The sequence below is a fragment of the Ambystoma mexicanum genome, chromosome 7q (assembly GCF_040938575.1).
Source record: "Ambystoma mexicanum isolate Mex_15411 chromosome 7q, UKY_AmexF1_1, whole genome shotgun sequence".
NCBI classification, from domain to species: Eukaryota; Metazoa; Chordata; class Amphibia; order Caudata; family Ambystomatidae; genus Ambystoma; species Ambystoma mexicanum.
In genome coordinates, this window is record NC_090941.1 from 625,855,972 (window position 1) to 625,875,478 (window position 19,507).

The following is a 19,507-nucleotide window of genomic DNA, read 5'->3' on the forward strand; positions in this document are numbered from 1 at the left end:
ATGTGTAGCTCTATGGCATGTACAGTGCTCCGTTGCTCCCGAGGTAGGTTTGCGCTCTGAGGGTATATACTAAGAACACCACCAGTAACCTGAGAGATGCAGGGTCTTTTATGGGCTTGTAAACATAATTTTCAGCCACGATAAGGCCTCTGATCAGGACTATGCATGGAGAAGTCCAGAAATCAGACTGGAAAAATGCAAAATCCGCAAGGGCACAGTTCGGCTGACCTACAACAACATACAAAGGCAATACCTTCAGTTAAAATTCCAGTTTCTAAAATTCTCATCAGAGTCCAATTCTTAAGACATATGCAAGGTAAAACTTTGATCACTTACTTTTGGCTGTTTAATTAGATCCAACATGTCCTTTACATGATTCCTCAGCATGTTTTGACATTTCCACATTTCATTTAATGCTCTGTTAACAAAAAGAAACATTAGACAACCACATTCTCAAAACACAAAAGTAAAATAAGTAATTGCTTCACAATTCCATCCATACATATATTTTGCCTGATTTTTCCCAGTGCATTTTACAAAGAGGAAAGGAAATATTTTATTTATAGCAAAGGCAGACATGTGACCCAATATACTGTGTGTCCTTACATAGACACTAAAAATTAAATTGCAAAATGAATACCAAGTAATATCAGCACTGGAGGGGACGACCAAGATGGTACTGTGAGCAGTCCAGGGCCTCTGCACTGTTGCCCTACAGCCCTCTCTTGCTGTTTTCTGGCATCAAAATGCAGAACATTCTGACAGAACAGGGTGGTGATGTGCCGTCATCTGTTCTGTTAGCACTGAAAGCAGGCTTTGCGCCTTCTGCAAACACAGCCACATGGGCTTAAGAAAAGTGGATTCAGTGCCCTGCAGCAAGATGGCTGGCCTTCTGCGTGAGACATCTGGAGAAGAGACTAAACCTGCCCTGGCAAATAGTTCTCTTTATCCTCTGAACCGCACAAGAGGATTGGCGAGAGGCAGCCCTTGGAGACTTACAAATCGCAACACGGAGAGAGGTGCCTGGGAGGGAAGACTTCTTCCTAGCTCAGACCTAGAAGTGTTCCGAAGTAGGACTTTTGAGTAGAGTGCAGTCTGTTAGCAAGGTAACGGGTGGAGGGAGGTAATGGATGCCAAAGGAGCGATTCACAGGCGCTCGCCTCCTTTGCCGCCGCACTGGAGCTCCAAGGGGACAAGCACAATGGGCTAGAGTTCCGGCATGGACTGCGGCAGCCCTTTAAGTACTATGCAGATAAGATAACATACTCGGACAGCAACTGCGGCATTTGACGCCAGAGCTTATACAACAGACAAACTAAATTGACTCCGATCTCTGTGCTGGCGCCCTGAATTGTGACAGTGCTGTTGGCCTAGTAGAGGGGTCTGCAACAAGCAGCTCTCCAGATGTTCTGGGCTATGACTCCCATGATCACTTTCACAGAATAAAAACAGCAATGCCAAACTCATACATACATAAAGACATCTGGGGCAGAATTGGGTATTTATCCAGATAAAAAGTGGGTGAACATAGAGGCTTTGCCCATCCCTGCAGTCCAGCCATTCGCACATATTCACACACTGAATACACCAGTAATACAATATCAGTTCCTTGGAGTACGACTCTCACGGAGGACTCCTCGCCCCCACCTTTTTGTCAGATTCAGGCTTAGCTACGGCATCCTATTTTCTGGTGTACTCTACACGGCCCAGGTGGAGGCCTCCAGCCTCGGGGGCAGGGACACTGAGCGCAGCCAGAGCTCCATTGACCGGATCAGCCTCTTTGGCCTTCGGGAGAGCAGCCGCTACCATCTCAATAGCCGACGACGAATTTTCCTGCGCCACCTGGGACTTCTTAGGTAGGTCGGTCGCCTTTTCTTACACCGGAGGCTTCTCGGGCTTCTACTGCAGCTTTGTCAGATTGCCCGACGTCCACTGTGAGGAGCAGTATTAATGGCTGTAGATGGAGGCAAACAGTGAAGTTGATCACGCCATGCCCATTGCGGGACCCGCTTGCGCGGTGCCCCCATGGAAACAGACTTGCAGTGCTTGGCCTTGGCTTGGGCCCCCACGGATGGGGCACCCTCAAAGGACTTAGAAGCCTGCTCCTCGGACCGGCCGTTCCCGGGTGAGGCATGCTGCTGCTAGGGGCACAGGGTAGAGACCTTGGGGCTGAGCCATGCCGCCAGTCTACTGTGACAATCCATCAAAGTTCTCTTGCTGAACCCGAGGCAGATCTCGCAATCTCCTTCTCAGTGGTCCAGGTGGAGACAGTAGAGGCACTGAGGGTGTTTGTCCTTTACAAACACGTTCCGCATTTGGAATAGATCTCGAAAAGGGAGCTTCGCTCTTTCTTCTCTTCCAACATGGTCCAGAGGGCGGAGTAGGCCTCATTGCCTTCTGGAACTTCGATGAAAACTCAACGATACTTACCCTTGAGGGGCGCTGAAATTCACCAACAAACGGATCCTCGCTTGTTGGCCGATGCAGAGAAAGAGCAAACGGGCTTGATTTGACAAAAATATCAAGAAAAACATAGAATAGCTCATGGAGCAAAACTCGAGGACTTCCAACAGTTGACAAGCAGTAAAAATCTTAAGATGGCTGCCATAGGAGGGGCATAGTGAGAGGGCAGTCATTGGCTGGGGTTGATTAGGCCGACCAAGCTTTGTGATTGGATTAGAGGAGAAATACAGTTTGTAAGTGAAACTGAAACCATTTTATCTTTTACCGGGGATTGCCAGCTTGACGATGGGGAATATTCATGAGCATGTGAATCCATACCAGACCCCAGGCTGGAAAAGTAGACTCCTCCAGAAAGATGACGCCTGGATCATTGTCATTTGGCGGGGTGTGCCACGTGCCCTGGTCGTCCGCTGGGTTCCATTCTGGGTCCTGGTCATCCTGGTCATCACCTTCCAGGCCAGGACGTTTTCTATGATCATCAGGGTCATCCCCAAACCCCAAAAATTTTGACTGGGGGTTCCTGGTGGGGTTCCCCTAAAGAGGGAAGTTGAGCACCAGGTGAGAAGAGCCTCTGCGACTTAGATGGGACATGTGTCTACATACCTAGGTCTTTTCACAATACTGTCATATTGGCCCGAGAAGTTGATAAACTCCTCTATCTTGGCAATACAGCCCTCAAATTTCTAGCTAGTCCATTCTGAGGTAGCTGAAGGTTCAGGAGAAGGAAAAGGCTGTACATGAGGTGGTGAATCCTGATGGAGCTCTATAAAGAGGCTGGGAGGCCTGAGAACACTCCCGGGGAAGAGGAAGCTCCCCTGGGGTCTAGGGAGGTCCAAACATTGTCCAAAAGCATTTCAGGAACATTATTGCCGGCTGAATGTGTTTCGGCAAGTCTGTAGGTGCTGCCATGGTCGACGGCGCAACCAAGTCTTTCGGTGCCCCTTTACCTTTTGACAGTAACAAATTAGGAGTGAAACGTTTAGAGGGACTGCCCCCTCCAGATGGAGTTTTATGCTGATGTGCATGCCTCTGCAACTGTTGCATGGAGGGCGCCAAACCGCGAGGTCTCGCTCAAAAAGGCTTGTGAGTTGTGTGTTTAGAAGCAAGTGTTGTGTGGGTGCCCTTATCGCCGGGGTGTCCCACACAACACTGCCGGCGGCATGCTTGTCGGGGACAGAAATGTGGGAGCGCGAGGGCTCCACAGAAAGGTTGACGGCATCCAAAATAGAAGCCGTGGCTGCCGACTAATTACTCATCTGAAGCACTAGCTGGGGAGGTTTTGGGCCTGCATAGCATAGGCCGCCCACCACTTAGTTTGCCTGTCTTTCAGAGTCTTAGGCCGAAAGAGTTTACAGGCCTTACACGATTGCTCGTCGTGATCATGAGGAAGACACCTATTGCACTGGGAAATTTACCATTGCACGACGGACAGAATTTAAAGGGAGTCCTCTCCATAGCACAGGGTGGGGGCTGCCAAGGGAAAAGGAGGAGGGATAAAAGAAAGGCTTTCTCAGAGAGAAGATGAAATAGAGCCCCACCCTCCCTATTGTGAAGGCCGGACCGGAGGGCCGAGGCCACGCGGTCAACAATCGCCAAGCAGTCGAGTGATGGAAATGATGGTGGGAAGGACCAGACGACAAAGCCGCCGAAGAAGATCGTCGAGGGCGATCTAACCACCGCAAGCAGTGGGATTATCGACAACGAAGCAATATTCTTACAAGCTCCACAATAGGTTGACGGAAAAAAACATCTGGTGGGACCTCGACACGTGAAGGATTTTGGGTACACTATACGTCAGGGATAGTGTTACAGTCATAACCATGTTGACGTCCCTTTCAATCTTCGAAAAAAATATGCAATACTCGCAATTCCCACTATATGTAGGACTACATACACAGCATGTGATTCTAAGCAGATCCAAAAGCATCAGAAGAACAAGTTACTTTCTTACCTGGTAACGTTCTTTCGATGGGATGGTCCGACGACGTATTCCATATCTATGACATGTAATCACCACAGCTGTGCTGCTTCGGAAACTTTTTTCGGCGTCTGCGTCCTGCGTCGATGACGTCGATGCGCCGTCGTCGAGGACCTCCTCCGACGTCCGACGTCATCCGATGTGATAAGTAGGACGCACGACGCCCGTAGCCTCAGTTGTAGTTTTTTCCCCCAGAACGTGTGACATAAGTCAACTGCCAGTCAGACACAAAGCCTTGCGGAACGTAAGCTGCAATCGCAAAAGAAATTCTGCAGCGGGGAAGGCAGGGCGGGAGCGATATGGAATACGTCGTCGGACCATCCCATCGAAAGAACGTTACCAGGTAAGAAAGTAACTTGTTCTTCGAGGGGATTGGGTCCTCCGACGTATTCCATATCTATGACAGACTCCCAAAGCAGTACCAGAGCAAGGAGGAGGGAAAGAATTTAGAATCAAAATTTAGAATAGCCAATCAAATAGCAGAGCAAAGGACCGCCTTGCCAAAGGCCAGATCCTGCCCTCGGATGGAATCGAGGGAATAGTGACGTACAAATGTATGTACTGAAGCCCAGGTGGCTGCATCACAGATGTTGCGAATAGGAACAGCCCTCTGCAGTGCAGTAGATGCAGCCACAACCCTGGTAGAATGGGCCCGCAAGCCAGCCGGTGGGTCCTTACCCGCCAAACGGTAACACTCCGAGATGGCTAAAATAATCCAGCGAGACAAAGTCTGTTTCGTCACAGCTTGCCCCAAACGCTTCCCAGCGTAACCAATAAAGAGTTGATCGTCCAGTCTGACCCGGGACATGCGTGAAACATAAAAGCTTAAAGCTCTCCTAGGATCAAGCCTATGGAGCCTCTCCTCTTCCTTACCAGGGTGCGGAGGAGGATAGAATGCCGGAAGAACAACCTTCTGGGCCAAATGAAATTCCGACACTACCTTCGGAAGAAAAGAAGGACGAACACGAAGGACAACCCTGTCCTTGTGAAATACAGTGAAGGGAGGCTTAACTGAAAGTGCCTGTAACTCACTCACTCTGCGAGCGGAAGTAACCGCAACTAAAAACACAGTTTTCAGAGTTAACAGCCTCAAAGGGCAAGAATGTAAAGGCTCAAACGGAGCACCCATAAGAAACCTAAGAACAAGGTTTAAATCCCAACCAGGCACCAGGAAAGGTGACGGAGGGAACACATTAGTGAGCCCGTTCAGAAACTGTGAAATTAAAGGGATTTTAAAGTAAGAACACTCTTCAGACGAGCGCTTAAAGACGGACAGCGCCGCCAGGTAACCTTTAATGGTACCCACTTGCAAGCCCCTGTGGGCCAAAGAAAGTAAAAAGGACAGAACCATGGGGATGTCACATGCAAAAGGATCCACATTCTGAACTCTGCACCAGTCGCAGAACTTACGCCAACGGTACAAAGACTTTGTTGCTGGCATCCGGGCCGAAAGCAACACCTCCATCACGTCTTCAGGGAGGTCCCAATCCTTATACCTCAACCTCTCAGAAGCCAAGCGTGAAGGTTGAGGGATCTGACCTCTGGATGGAGAACCTGACCCCCCTTCCCGTGAGAGCAGAACGTCTCGGTAGGGAAGACGACGTGGAGGGCAGATGGACAAGTCGAGAAGGTCCGGGTACCACGTCCTCCGAGCCCACGCCGGAGCAATGAGGATCATCCGGGAACCGAACTTCCGTAACCTCCGCAGCACTTGCGGGATGACGGGGACTGGAGGAAACGCGTACAGCAGCGGGAATGACCACTCCACCACGAACGCGTCTCCTAAGGCTCCTTTTGAAGGAAATTCCCGCGAGCAAAACCTTTCGCACTTCCGGTTGACACTGGAGGCGAAGAGATCCACGAGAGGACCCCCAAAGGGCGAAGATCTCCAGGAGAATCTCCTGAGCCAACTCCCACTCGTGAGAGATCGCGCTCTGCCTGCTCAGAGCGTCCGCCGTCACGTTTTCGGCTCCGGCCAGATGAACTGCCGAGATCGAAACTTCCTGCTTCCTGCTAGATGGCCCAGAACTCGAGCTGCATCGCCTCCCTGCACAGAGGAAGTGACCCTGCCCCCCCCTTTTTGTTGAGGTAGTGCATGGCCACTGTGTTGTCCGTCAGGATCAGGACATTCTTCCCTCGCACAGATGGCAGAAAAGCCTTCCGGGCTAGCCTGACGGCCCTCAGCTCCAACAGATTGATATGGAGTCTGGACGCCGACGGAGACCAACGACCGCTGACTGTCAGCCCGTTGGCATGAGCTCCCCATCCCGTGAGGGATGCATCCGTCACGATCGTCACCTCCGGCCAGGGAAGCCAAAATGGGGCCCCCTTCATCAAGTTGCCTTCGACGGCCCACCACAGAAGGTCCCGGGCGACCGAGGAGGGCACCTGAATCGAGTCCGACATCCTGCCGGAGGACTGCGACCATTGCGTCTTGAGAGCCCACTGCAAAGATCTCATCCGCAGGCGAGCCTCTGGCACCAGAAGAATGCAGGATGCCATGAGGCCGAGCAACCTCAAGAACTCGAACGCTGGGAGCGTCTGGGCATGCTGAAACTTGTGCACCATCTGCTGAATGTGAAGAGCCCTCACCTGGGGAGGAAAACACTGCCCCAGGGAAGTGTCGAGCACTGCTCCGATGTACTGGAGCCGCTGTGTTGGCGTCAAATGGGACTTCTTTAAATTGAGGGAGAAGCCCAGCCTGTGAAGGGAGCGACAGGTGACCGATAGATGATCCAGGACTTGCTCGGGAGAGCTCACCCTGATCAACCAATCGTCCAGGTAGGGGTAGACGTGAATCCCCCCTTGCCTGAGATGCGCTGCCACCGCCACCATGAGCTTGGTGAAAACCCTCGGGGCGGAGGTCAATCCGAACGGCAGGACCCGAAACTGAAAGTGCGAGTCGCCAACCGCGAACCTCAGGTACTTCTTGTGCTTGGGATGGATCGGCACATGGAAGTAAGCATCCTTGAGGTCGAGTGACACCAACCAGTCCTGAAGCCGAAGGGCCTGGAGGACTTGAGAGAGAGTAACCATCTTGAACTTGTCCTTCCTGAGGAGTTTGTTCAAACCGCGCAAGTCCATGATGGGTCTCAATCCCCTGTCTTTCTTGGAAATCAAAAAATAAGGGGAATACCATCCCTTGTTCCTCTCCGCTACAGGCACCAGTTCTATGGCGCCTTTCTCCAGCAGGGCTTGAATTTCCTGCGCAAGGAGCGGATCCCGACACCGCAAAGAGAGGTTCCCTGGTGGATTGTCGTGAGGCCTGTGCCGAAAGGGAAGACAGTAGCCGTGGGTTATGACCTCCAGAACCCACACATCTGAAGTAATGGCTTGCCACTCTACAAGATGCTGCGCCAGCCTTCCCCCAACCGGCGAACCATGGGACATGGCCTCATGACTGAGTGGGAGCAGCTGCGGCGTTAACTGAGGGCAAAGAGGCAACTGCCCGAGCGGCCTTGGCACCACGGGTACCCTGTCGTCCACCTCTGGTACCCCTGCATTGGCCTCTTTGACTGCCAGCTCCTCTCGCTTTACTGAAGGACGAGTAATAGCGAAAGGAACCACCCCTCCACTGCTGTCCCCTAGGACGAAAAGGCAGAGGTTGGCGAACTGCAGCGCCCAACGACTTCGCTGCAGCTTTCGAGGTCTGCAACCTCTCAAGGCTCTCGTCAGCCTTGCTGCCAAAAAGGTGCTCACCGTCAAAGGGCATGTTGAGGAGCCGGGACTGCACATCCGGAGCAAACCCCGACTTCCGCAACCACGCAAACCTGCGTATCACGGTGCTCGCCGCCATGGACCTACTGACGCATTCAGCTAAGTCCAAACCCGACTGAACGGACTCACATGGCATCCTTACCATCCTGGACCATAGCAAGGAAACCATCCCGTTCGTCCCCTTCGGGTATATGTTCAGCCGCTAATGCAACACAGTTCCACAGAGTGTGCGTGAAACGCGACAAGGCACAAATGGAGTTGGCCGCCTGAAGCGCCATACCACCAGAAGAAAACACTTTCTTCGCCCAGCCATCAAAACGTTTGTCGTCCCTATCAGGAGGGATGGTAGGGTACGACGCCTGCTTCGCCGGGGACGTGGCCGCCTGCACCACCAAACTCTCCGGAGTGGGGTGCCTGGTCAAGTAGCAGGGGTCGCCACTGGCTGGACGGTATTTTCGCGACAAGGATCTGCCCACCGCCGGGAGACTCTCCGGAGCAGTCCAAGCCGCCGTCGCCCTTCTCTGTAAAGCCATATGGAACGGCAGAACCGGGTCAGTTGGGGGACCAACATCAAGGATGTCCGTCAGATCATCCTGCACAAACTCCCCTGGGGGAGCAGACCATCCCAAGTACTCAGAAACCCTAGCCATAAGGCGCCGGTACGAGGAATCAGCATGAGAGCCAGGCTCAGGCCTACAAAACTCCACCTCCGGAGAGGTGTCCAGTCCACTGGCATCATGCAGTGACTGTCTCAACTCGTCAAACTGACTATGGCCCGAGACAATTTCATCCGGAACCTGACTAGGAACCAGGCCATCAGAATCCTCATCCGCCTCTGAAATATAGTCCAGGTGGCGAAAAGAAGGCACCCTAGAGTGCTTGCTCTTAACCAGAGCCTTCCTAGGGGGTCCATCCGTGCCACAGGGTACCTCCGACACGAAAGGCGTCGATGGCGTCGAGCGAATCGGCGCCAGCGTCGAGAGAACCGGCATCGGCGCCGAGAGGATCGGCGTCGAGGAAATCGGCGTCGAAGTCAGATGCAGCGCCTCCAGAATCGGCGGCGTCGACACAGCTCTCGAGGCCGGAGCCCAGAGCGTGTCCCTCGACGACCTGAGCGTTGACGGCATCGACGACTTCCTCGGAGCCAGAGCCTCGAGAAAGCCTGTCGACGCCCTCGACGCCCCAGACGTCGATGCCTTCTTCGAAGACCTCACAGGTGCACACGGTCTCGAACGCGTCGAGGACCAGGACCTGGAACGGGTACGTCGAGAACGAGTCCCCTTGTCCGAACGGGACCTCTCCCGTGACTCCTGCCGACCACTCTTGCGAGCGGTGTCTCTCGACCTCACACGACCGACCCCACTCGGGGGCGCAGACGGCCGAGTACCCTGCGACTCAAGAATCGCCAGCATCTTCTTCCCGAAGGAAGCCCATTCCTCCGGCGTCGCACGGCTGGAGGGGTAAGCGACGTGCCGGGCAGAGTCCTCCGAAGAGGACCTGGAAGACGACCGGTGTCGGTGCTTCCGAGAATGCCTCGAAGAGGCTGAGGAGTGGCGAGACCGACTCCTAGAAGGAGACCCACGAGACTTCCGACGATGACACGGAGAGTCACCCCTCGAATCATCCGTCGAAAGCCCCGCAGACTTCGACTTCCGGGGCTTGGACACCCGACCTACCGACAACTTCTTCTTACGTTCGCGTAAGGCTTTGGATGTGAGCGACTGGCAGTCGATACAGTCATCCGTGTCGTGGGCCTCCCCGAGGCACCAAAGGCAGGCGTTGTGCGAGTCCGTCACCGACATCTTGGACCCACACACCCCGCACTTCTTGAAACCCGGACGCGGGGTCGAAGACGAAGTAGAAGACATCTTCTGAAGGATTTTCACAAAACGAACAGGTTCGAAGAACCGAGAAGAACAGAACTCCAAAGAGTCGAGGCGTTTAAACCGAGAAACACGAAGCAACACGTTCGCGGAAAAAACGGAACTGAGGCTACGGGCGTCGTGAGTCCTACTTATCACATCGGATGACGTCGGAGGAGGTCCTCGACGACGGCGCATCGACGTCATCGACGCAGGAGCCGAAAAAAGTTTCCGAAGCAGCACAGCTGTGGTGATTACATGTCATAGATATGGAATACGTCGGAGGACCCAATCCCCTCGAAATATAGATTCGGAAGGTTGCTAATTTAGCGAGTGTTGGCTCCAGCCCCACAACAGTTTGTGAGGTATGCCAGACGACGGGGGGGTTGGAGGGGTCCACACCACAAAATCACAGCTTAGCAAAGTACCAAAGGCCCAGTAAAACCCTCACCTGGCAATGACAGAGGACTCAGCAATGGGGCAAGTTAGAACTGTCCTTTATTTTCCAAACAGACAGGGAACATACAGGAAATACCAGAATCTCTGGCAATGACAGCTCCTGAGCCGTTGTCGCAAGCTTTTATCCCATAGTGACGTCACAATCTCCAACTCATCCCAAAAAACCTAAGAACCAAATCTATTGGGTAGCTTGGGTAATAACACCTATTCCCTATTTGGGTTGTTATATTGGCATTCCCATGTCAGGTGAGTTCGCCTGAGACTTTACCCAAAACTATCCATTACATTGTTGCAGGACTACCATTGGCCCTTGCAACATCACACACCACCGCAGGATTTGAGCGTCTTGATTGGCTGGAGGGGGTCTCCCCAGGCCTGGGACCCTGATCTGTTCACATCACTCAGTGTACCTTTTCAAGGTAATGAGATAGACTGTCCCCATTGTTGCCACTGATCTAGCCAGCTAGCATAGAAGAGTGACTGCCAGTTGCAACGTTTGGTGGACAATGTATGCATCAATTCTGTCTGTCTTGCTGGGAACGGCTCCGCTCCTCACCACAAGTATAAGGCCATTGTTCGGCTAGCCTGAGTCACATGGGTGAGGACCACAAAACGGAGGTTTTCGGTCTGCAATGAGTGAGGATTTTCTTCTGTTATTTTGCAGGTGGCTCCTTACCCCGGGAACCAGGAATTTTCCACCCGCCCTTGTCTTTGGCTGCGAGCACTGGCTCTGAGCTTTGCGCTGTAGATTCTACATCTCCTCTTCCCTTATTTTGAGGCCCGTAGCTTCAAGTGAATTTACAATAGTCATTCTATATTGTATTATTTTCTTTAGAAGTTAGTAGTACTCGAGCCCTTCCAGGTTCCCTATACATTTCTGTAGCTCCATATTGTTAGTTGCAATAAAGCAGTTGCAAGCTTGCTCTGTGTGACCTTTGCTTTCTAGCGTTTGTGTTTGGCTGATGAAAAGGAAAGGATTCTGACAGTATGTATATGCATCTGTCCTCTATCTACAAAACAGTGTATGTATTGTCTTTGTGTAAGCATGTGTCTCTGCATAACTTTGTGCAGGGATGCAAGTTTGCTTCGTGACCAACGTTGCTGTGTCGTGTTGTCACTAATGACGTCAGCACGGCTGGACATTATCGTTAGTCAACCTGATCAATTGATGAGGCACCTATATCCGTGAAGTCATCAGCTGGTTAGGGTTTGAACTGTTTTCTCAGTGACCATCTGTTCCCATATGTGTAATTCACTGGTCGAACTGGGGCATGGCCAACCAGCAACTCGCATTTCTCGTTTCTCATCATTCGGGCTGACCGGCGCACAGGGGACATAAAGGCTATTCCGGGGACCCTCTCTTCAAGCTGGAGGGCTGAAATCTTGTCCCGAGGTTGGCATACCAGTCTGGGGTCTACTGGCGATAATGAAATCTGACTAATCCCACCCATTCGCCCTGCACCGGGTGGAGTCTGGCCCTGTGCTATCAATATAGGCTATTTCAGGAGATTGACGATTTTGCAATCTTAAAACATACACAAGGCTATAGCAGACCCCCACGTGCATGTCAACTACAGACCAGGGCAACGCCGGGTGGTACCGCTAGTACCTTATAATAGGTAAAAGGAGACATAATGCCATTGGGAATTCAGAAGTCGCTCTGGCCACCTAAAAGAACAAAGAACCAAAAAAGACAGGCTAAAAAGCTAAATGTCGAGGGGCCCTAAAAAGTGGTGCTACAATACTGAAAATAGGAATTCTGGCTTAACAGGTTAGAAAGCCAGATACTCTCAAACAAGCATTCTATGTGTCTATTCCCAATTTCTGGATTACCTTGCAAGTTCATCTTTACATTCTGCATTTTCATGTAGAATTTGGTAGTTAGTGCTACTTCTGCTGAGGCAATGGCTATGTATGCCTTTTGTTAGGAGATTTTCTTTCTTCCGCCATTGACATTTTAATTTGGAAAGTACTGCGTCTTTGCTTGTACGTCTATACATTTGTTAAATAAAATTACCTTTAGAAGATATTTTTCTTTTTGCAGCTTTGATCCATTGATATGCATGAAACCCCCAGCTATTTTGCTATGCCTTGACCCGTGACCCGACTTGGAGGCAAGTGCAGCCTTTATGCTCCACTTATGTTGCTCAACTCATTTGTTTTGGGGGTACTAGTCAGCTCTTATGGTTACCAGTGAAAGGGGACAATGCCCCTTTCACAATTCCTGTATTTTTCTTGATGTACCACACATCAACTCACAGTGAAGTACTGCAGGGATCCTTTGTATCCCTGCTCTTTCATTTGCATTAAAATGTTTGTAACCTTATTGAAGGCTGTAGGCAGTAAACCATATTTTATACCCATTTCCGGTGCACTCTCGTGCACCATCATTTTTTACTGCACAATGCCCTTTTGAGTACCATATGCTCAAAATGGGAATGGCCACGCGAGTAAAGCCCTGTCCTATGGCCATCTTGTATTCTGGCCTCCTTCATACCCTCTCAAGTCTGGAAACAGACGTATAGGGTATGCACTTTTGCAAGATCCATCTTGAATTGGCAGGCAAAGTGTTCTATGTGCATGACATAGGAGAAAGGAGGTTGGGACTGTGAAGATGGATTTTCTGAACCAGCCCCGGGGAAGGGGTCTCAGAGGCCACCCTAGTTTAGGGATCAGGTAAAAAACACTCTGGTTTAGGCAAAGTCAATCGAGGTAGGTGGTAAAGCAGTAAGGAGTACACTTCAGGAGATGAACAAGTTACTTACCAACTGGTAACATTCTTTTGGACTGGATGTTCCTCCAAAGTATTCCTCATCAATGAAATGTAATGTCCACAGCTGTGCTGCTTTGGAATTTTTTTCGGCAGAGGGTGCCCTGCGTCGATAGTGTTGGGTCGATGTCCCTCGAAGGCCTCCGTTGGTGACGTCATCAGATGTTATAAGTAGCACGCACAGCGCCCATAGCCTCAGTTCATGTATTTTCCCCCTCACAACGTGTGGCACACATGGCCATAATACAGCATTGACTGCACTAAGCCTTCTTGAAACGAAAGCTGTAATGGCATGGGAAATTCGTGAGAGGGGTAGGCTGGGAGGGCGATGAATAAGTTGGAGGAACATCCAGTCGAAAGAACGTTACCAGTTAACAACTTCTTCGAATGGATTGTGTCCTCCAACGTATTCCTCATCTATGAGACTCCCACAGCCGTAGCCATAAGTGGAGGAGAGCAATAATTTAGACATACCCAATTAAATATCTGTAAGATCATCTTGCAGTGGAGGCCTGGCCCAGCCCAGGTACTCCACAACTCTCGACATAAGTCTCCGATAAGAGTAGTATGCATGCCCCCCCGGATCCGGCTTGCTGAACTCCATCTCAGGGGAAGTGTCAAGGCCACTGGCATCATGCAAAGATTGACACAGATCTTCCATCCGACTATTCAGAAATGAGACATTCCGGAACACCAGGAGTCCCATGCGGAAGAACAAAAGGACCAACATCCTCATCAGACCTTTCTTCATCCTCATAAATGTCCTGGAGGGACTTTAAAAAAGTCCTTCCTTGGGAGAGGAGTACACCTCTCATCAGCCACAGTCTTCACAGAATTAAAAGAAGCCTTCCTCGGAGGGTCCACCGCCACAGGGACCTGTACCAGTAAATTTGTCCCAAGAGGCATGGGGGCATTGACGTCTACAACGGCTCTGACTGCTTCAAGGGCCTGATCGGCGTCAAAGACCCGACAGGCGCACCGGACGGGAAGAGCGCAGTTGGCGTCGACACCTTCAAGGGCTTCAAAGACTTCACAGGTTTCCACGGAGACGAAGACCGCAAACTAGACCTGGTACGTCTCTGGTGATTAACCAATGCCTTGACCGAACGGGGCCTCGGCGGCTCCCGATGTTGATCACACCGACCACCCAGGCCAGAAGGTGTGCAAGTTCCCGGCCGAGACCGTTCCCTGCCGGCTTAGTCAGAAGGTGCGGACGAAACTGTGCCCTGGGACTGAAATAACTTCAACATTTGCACATGGAAAGCATCCCATTCCTCCGGGGTCGAGGACTTGGTGGGGCAGGTCACCTTCTTTGAGGAGGCATCGTCCAAAGAGGACGAGAAAGGCAAATGGTGAAGCCGCTGCCTGGACCGCCGCGACGAAGAGGATGAGTGGCACGAACCACTGCAGGACCAGGAGCGCTTGGACTTCTTCCAACTAGGAGAGTCCCCTTTCGACTCGTCGGTCGAAAGACCAGCCGACTTGGATTTACGGGGCTGGGACACACTTCCTACCTTCAATTTCCCCTTATGTTCCAGCAAGGCCTTGGCAGTCAATGACTGGCACTTCGAGCAGTCATCCGTAGTGTCGTCCTTGCCCAGGCACCACAGAAATTCTAAGCAGATCCGTAATCGACATCTTGGAGCCGCAGTCCCCCCGCGGGGTCTTCGGGGTAGAAGACTACATAATATGGTAATTTAACAGTAACCACAAGGTGCACCGAGTTTTACGAACCAAACACGTTTGCAGAAAGAATTGAACTGTGGCTCCGAGCACCATGCATGCTACTTATAACATCCGATGACGTCACCCTCGATGGAGGCCTTCGAGGGACATTGACCAGATGCCATCAACGCAGGGCGCCCTCTGCCGAAAAAACTTCAGAATGCAGCACAGCTGTGGACATTACATGTCAGAGATGAAGAATACGTTGGAGGACACAATCCATTCGAAATGGGGGTGGTTTAATACAATGAGAGGCAAACAGAGGACTCAAATAATGAAACATGAAAAACAGTATGCAGTAAAGCGATTAAAAAATATTTAGGCAATGCAAAGCAATTGAAGCTCAAGGAAAAAGCAATGAAAACATGTTTGGCCATCTATCTTTTAAAATAAGGCAATTAACACTTAAACAGTACTTCCCTGCCAAAGTAAGTAGACCTAGTGCCATTAGTTCCAAAATGATACCCATGCAGTGAGTTAGGAGTATTTAATGTGAAGAAACAAGTAGAGGCAAAGGCAACAGATTATTAAAATGCTCCAGGGAACGAGACTGGCAAATTACAGAGATTAGGGGTCTTTTTCCAATCCCACCACTCTAGGAGATTCCTGGGGGGAGGAGAGGGGGTTACAGAGTGGGGGTTGCAATCCTTGGCATGAACTCCACCAATCACAACCAGGCAAGGGATGGGTAGGATCAGGATTTTGCTCCTGTACAACCATATGGAGGGAAAGCCAGCTAGGGAGAGCGTGGTGGGAACAGCTATGCAGGCTTTCCCACCTTACTCCAATTCCACTAGAAACCACACTAGGGTTCCTACATTTGCCTGGTTCATTTCGATTGTTTCAGAGGTCGCAGTGATCAGGTATGGGTCCAGCTAGGCAACAGTACTGCGCTTTGACAGGACAGTAGCTGATGCTGTGCAGCTGGATGACACAGGCACCCAAATATGCAGACCACCACAGGACCAATTATGAAGGCGACCTCCAGGACAGGATTGAACCAGGAATTGTCAACAAACACCATGGAAAGGCAGTAACAGACAACACACATGGCGGAGACAAAGAAACTGCTCCAAAAAGGGCCCGCTTGAAGATAGAGAGCAGCAGCTGCAGAAGCATTGAACACCACAAACTGGCAAACTGCTCATTTCAAAGCTAAAACTGAGAAAAGGGACCGATGTGCTTATGATGCCAAGGCTAGAGCTGGTTATTCCACAGGCTGATACCGGGACACTTCCAAAGGCTCCCAGGGGCAGGAACTTCTTGCAGGGGTCAAGACTGTTTGGTCCCAACATACCAAGGGGAACTGCACCAACAAGGCTCTTCAGTAGATCGATGCAGAGAGACAGAGCTTCACCAAGTACATGATTAGAAGCAATGCTGGATACCTTCAACTGTCGTCTCTGGCTCTTAAGCAGGCTGTAACTCTTCATAGGGGTCTGGGCACTAAATGATGATCTGAAGAACAGCTGCAGGATTCGTCCTTTCATCACAAACCGAACCAGGGTCACACTCTGCACACCGATATTAAGGACCTGCACCATTCAAACTGGCAAGTGCAGTCCAATCATGGACAGCCTCCTGGCCCATATCTACTCATCAACAGACATATCCATTGCCAGAGAGTGAATTGGGACTAGACAGTCCCCAAGCCCCAACTCTTGCCAGATGCTTAACCAAACGCCTCGCCAGGAAAGACGAGGTTTTGCCTGGTAAAAGGCTTTCCATGTACAGCATTTCCTGCCATAAGAGGGCAGGAAGCAGGACAAAAGAAAAGATGACCAAAGGACAGAGCGAAATACATGTGACATGGACATTGAGTATATGGTACTCAAAATGACAATATGCTGTCAAATGAAAGTGCACATGAGAAACATGAATAACAGTAGTAAAAAATCTTCTGCTAGAAACACATCTTGGACACACAGAATAAATAACAAATGTTGCTAAAAAGGAAACCCCTGCCATACTTTAATAATTTGATCGTGCATCTTAAAAGAAAAAGGAATCTTGCAAATGGAGACAGGGTCCCTGTGTACTGTTAGCCTTAGGGACTAACCACTGCCCCCAAAACAGATGTGCTAAGCAAGGGATAATAAATAAATAATAATAAGTAATGCAAAGAGGCTTTAATTACCAAGTCAGGACAGGAATCAAGTCATAGCACCGGTGGAAGTGGGAGTTTCTCCATGGATGTCAATGCAGGAAAGCTGAAAACCTTCCTTTCCTAACAGGTCCAAATCAACATTTATACCAGAGCAGGTCTGTTGTTGCCCAGTTGTGGGACTTGAAGCTGTCCATTATTGGTGAGCTGTTATCTTTTTGAATGGTGCAGGTCCATGACATTGGTGGGCTGTGGCAGTCAACAACCTGAATTTGCGATAAGAGGAACCCTTCAGCTGTTTTACAGAGCCAAAACCCTGAAGGAGTGTGACCTATAAACCTGAAACAATGCTAAAATGGACAACCAACATAACCAACACCCAACCAAACAATAAAAGAAAGACTTTGTGGCAATATTAACTATCAGGGATGGCTGCAGGTTTCTGACCCCCAACCCTTTCCCTTTTAGTAAAGGCCTTTGCCCATAGTTCAAGTCTGCGGGCTCATCCCCTTCTGACTCTGGGGCTTTCTCAAACTCTTCCCCAGGCTGGGGGTTCTCCTCACTCTGGGGCTTTTTAGTCCCTGTCCAACCTGGGGCTATTCTGCCCCTTCCCACTCACACTAGGATTTCTCAGTCTGTACCCACCCTGGGGGTTTTCACTCTGTGCGCTCTGGGAGCTCTTCCCCTTCTCACTCCCCTCCTCTGGGGTATGCCTCCTCTTTTTCTCCCTTTCGTCCGCCTCCCTTTCTATTGGAGCCACCGCCTGCATACCCGTTTGTCTCAAGTGGTGCCCAGCGGAAGAGGCTATTCTGTCATTGTAGAGCAACTTGATTGACTTTCAGATGGGCTCCGTATTGGCTGACCGAGGTTCTTCTCCCTTGTTCTCGCAGCTTCTATGAGCTGCTCCGGCTGGCCAGCAGCTCCATCTTGCTGAACTCTCTGGGTGCGCACCGCCATTCTGCCCACCAGCACTGGCATTCTCTCGCTGCTGTTGGCCACACCTCCTTTGGCGCAGTTAAACTAGGCAGGGCCTACTGAATCACCCATGATTGATGGCCCCAGGGACAGCAGAGGGGCTGGTTCACTTATCCATTTGTTATATTTGCTTCTGACCTTGCCTGTGTCCAATCTCCTGCAAAGTCAACCATTAGCAAAAAATGTATAGGGTTATTGTGACGCCTAACTCCTACATACCCCACAAAAAGTGTTACTAACTGGGTGGGAGGAGGGGGAGATGGTGACTTATACCACGCTCAGAGTCCATGTCTCTCATGGGTAAGTCCCCACCATAAAGAGCCTACTTACGCTGTCCTCTATGGGGTATAGTGTAGCAGGCGCTGTTAGGGAGATTCATCAGTTTTATGCTTAATCCCGTCTCCTAGTGAGATCCACAGCACTTTTGCTGGACTTTTAGACCTTTTTCTAGTTCTCCTAAATGAGGGGAGCCGTTTGCCCCCTCATTCATTCTTACATGCTCTAACCATGGGAACTCTTATTTAGGTTTTACCTAATCTTGCTTTACGCCATATCTCTTAAAGACATCTGTGTTACACTTTTGCAGCACACAGCACCCTATGTGCATTGTTGCTGGGGACACCTTGGGTTCTCCTTTTTATGTTCTTTTATTTTCCCTAAGATCTACTGTTCTTAAGGAAAGAGGGATACTTTGTGTCCTGAGAGATTAGCACACCCCACCATATGTGGTGTGCTAAGGGGATACCTCGAATCCCCCTTTTCTTTGCGCCTGTGACTTTTTGGTCACAGTAACAACCCTATAGTTCTGGCTGGTGGCAGTGGACATTTTCTACCAACTTTTGTGCTATTTTCTGCCGCAGGCTGTATTCCCAGCCCTGGCTACGCACAAAAGGGTCAACTATGTTCTAACATGGTTGCTCCCTTCTTTCTTCGCCATTTCTTGTGTGGTTGTCCTTTGTTAGCCCTCCTACCAACTGTAAAAACTGGAGGGGGAGTTGCCTGTACTCCTGATCTCGATATAGCATAGGAGAGGCACAGAGGAACCAAGCCAAGATTCTCTAATGTTGGTAGCAATGAACGAGCAATCAAGGCTTAGCTCTCACGAGGTGAAGCAAGCTGGTTCTTAAGTACAGTGTAGTCCCCAAGCACCAGCAAAGGAATGTCCACACACTAGGTTAGTGAAAACACAGCTCTTTATATAAATAAGCTTCACGTTATATACACACAATCACAATAAGGAACAAGTTACTTACCTGTAACTGTTGTTCTCCAGCATGGGTCTGGCATGGATTCACATGCTCATGGATATTCCCCGTCGTCAGGCTGAGAATCCTCGGTAAAGAAAACCCAGTATCAGTTTCGTCTCTGATCTGTCTTTCTTATTAGTAACCAATCACTGATCTCTGCGTCATACTGACCACAGCCAATGACTGCCATCTCCCTAAGCCCCGCCT

At 50.3% G+C, this 19,507-nt stretch overlaps 1 protein-coding gene across 11 annotated transcripts in view; it reads right to left on the minus strand.

The window, feature by feature from the left end:
* The window catches only part of PDS5B (PDS5 cohesin associated factor B), a 2,333,811-nt gene that overhangs the window by 1,544,495 nt on the left and 769,809 nt on the right, over nt 1-19,507 (minus strand). For all 11 annotated transcript variants that reach the window (XM_069639007.1, XM_069639003.1, XM_069639002.1 and 8 more), the window contains one exon: nt 337-418. In XM_069639007.1, coding sequence (XP_069495108.1) covers nt 337-418 — 82 coding nt within the window. The remainder of the gene's footprint in view (nt 1-336; nt 419-19,507) is intronic.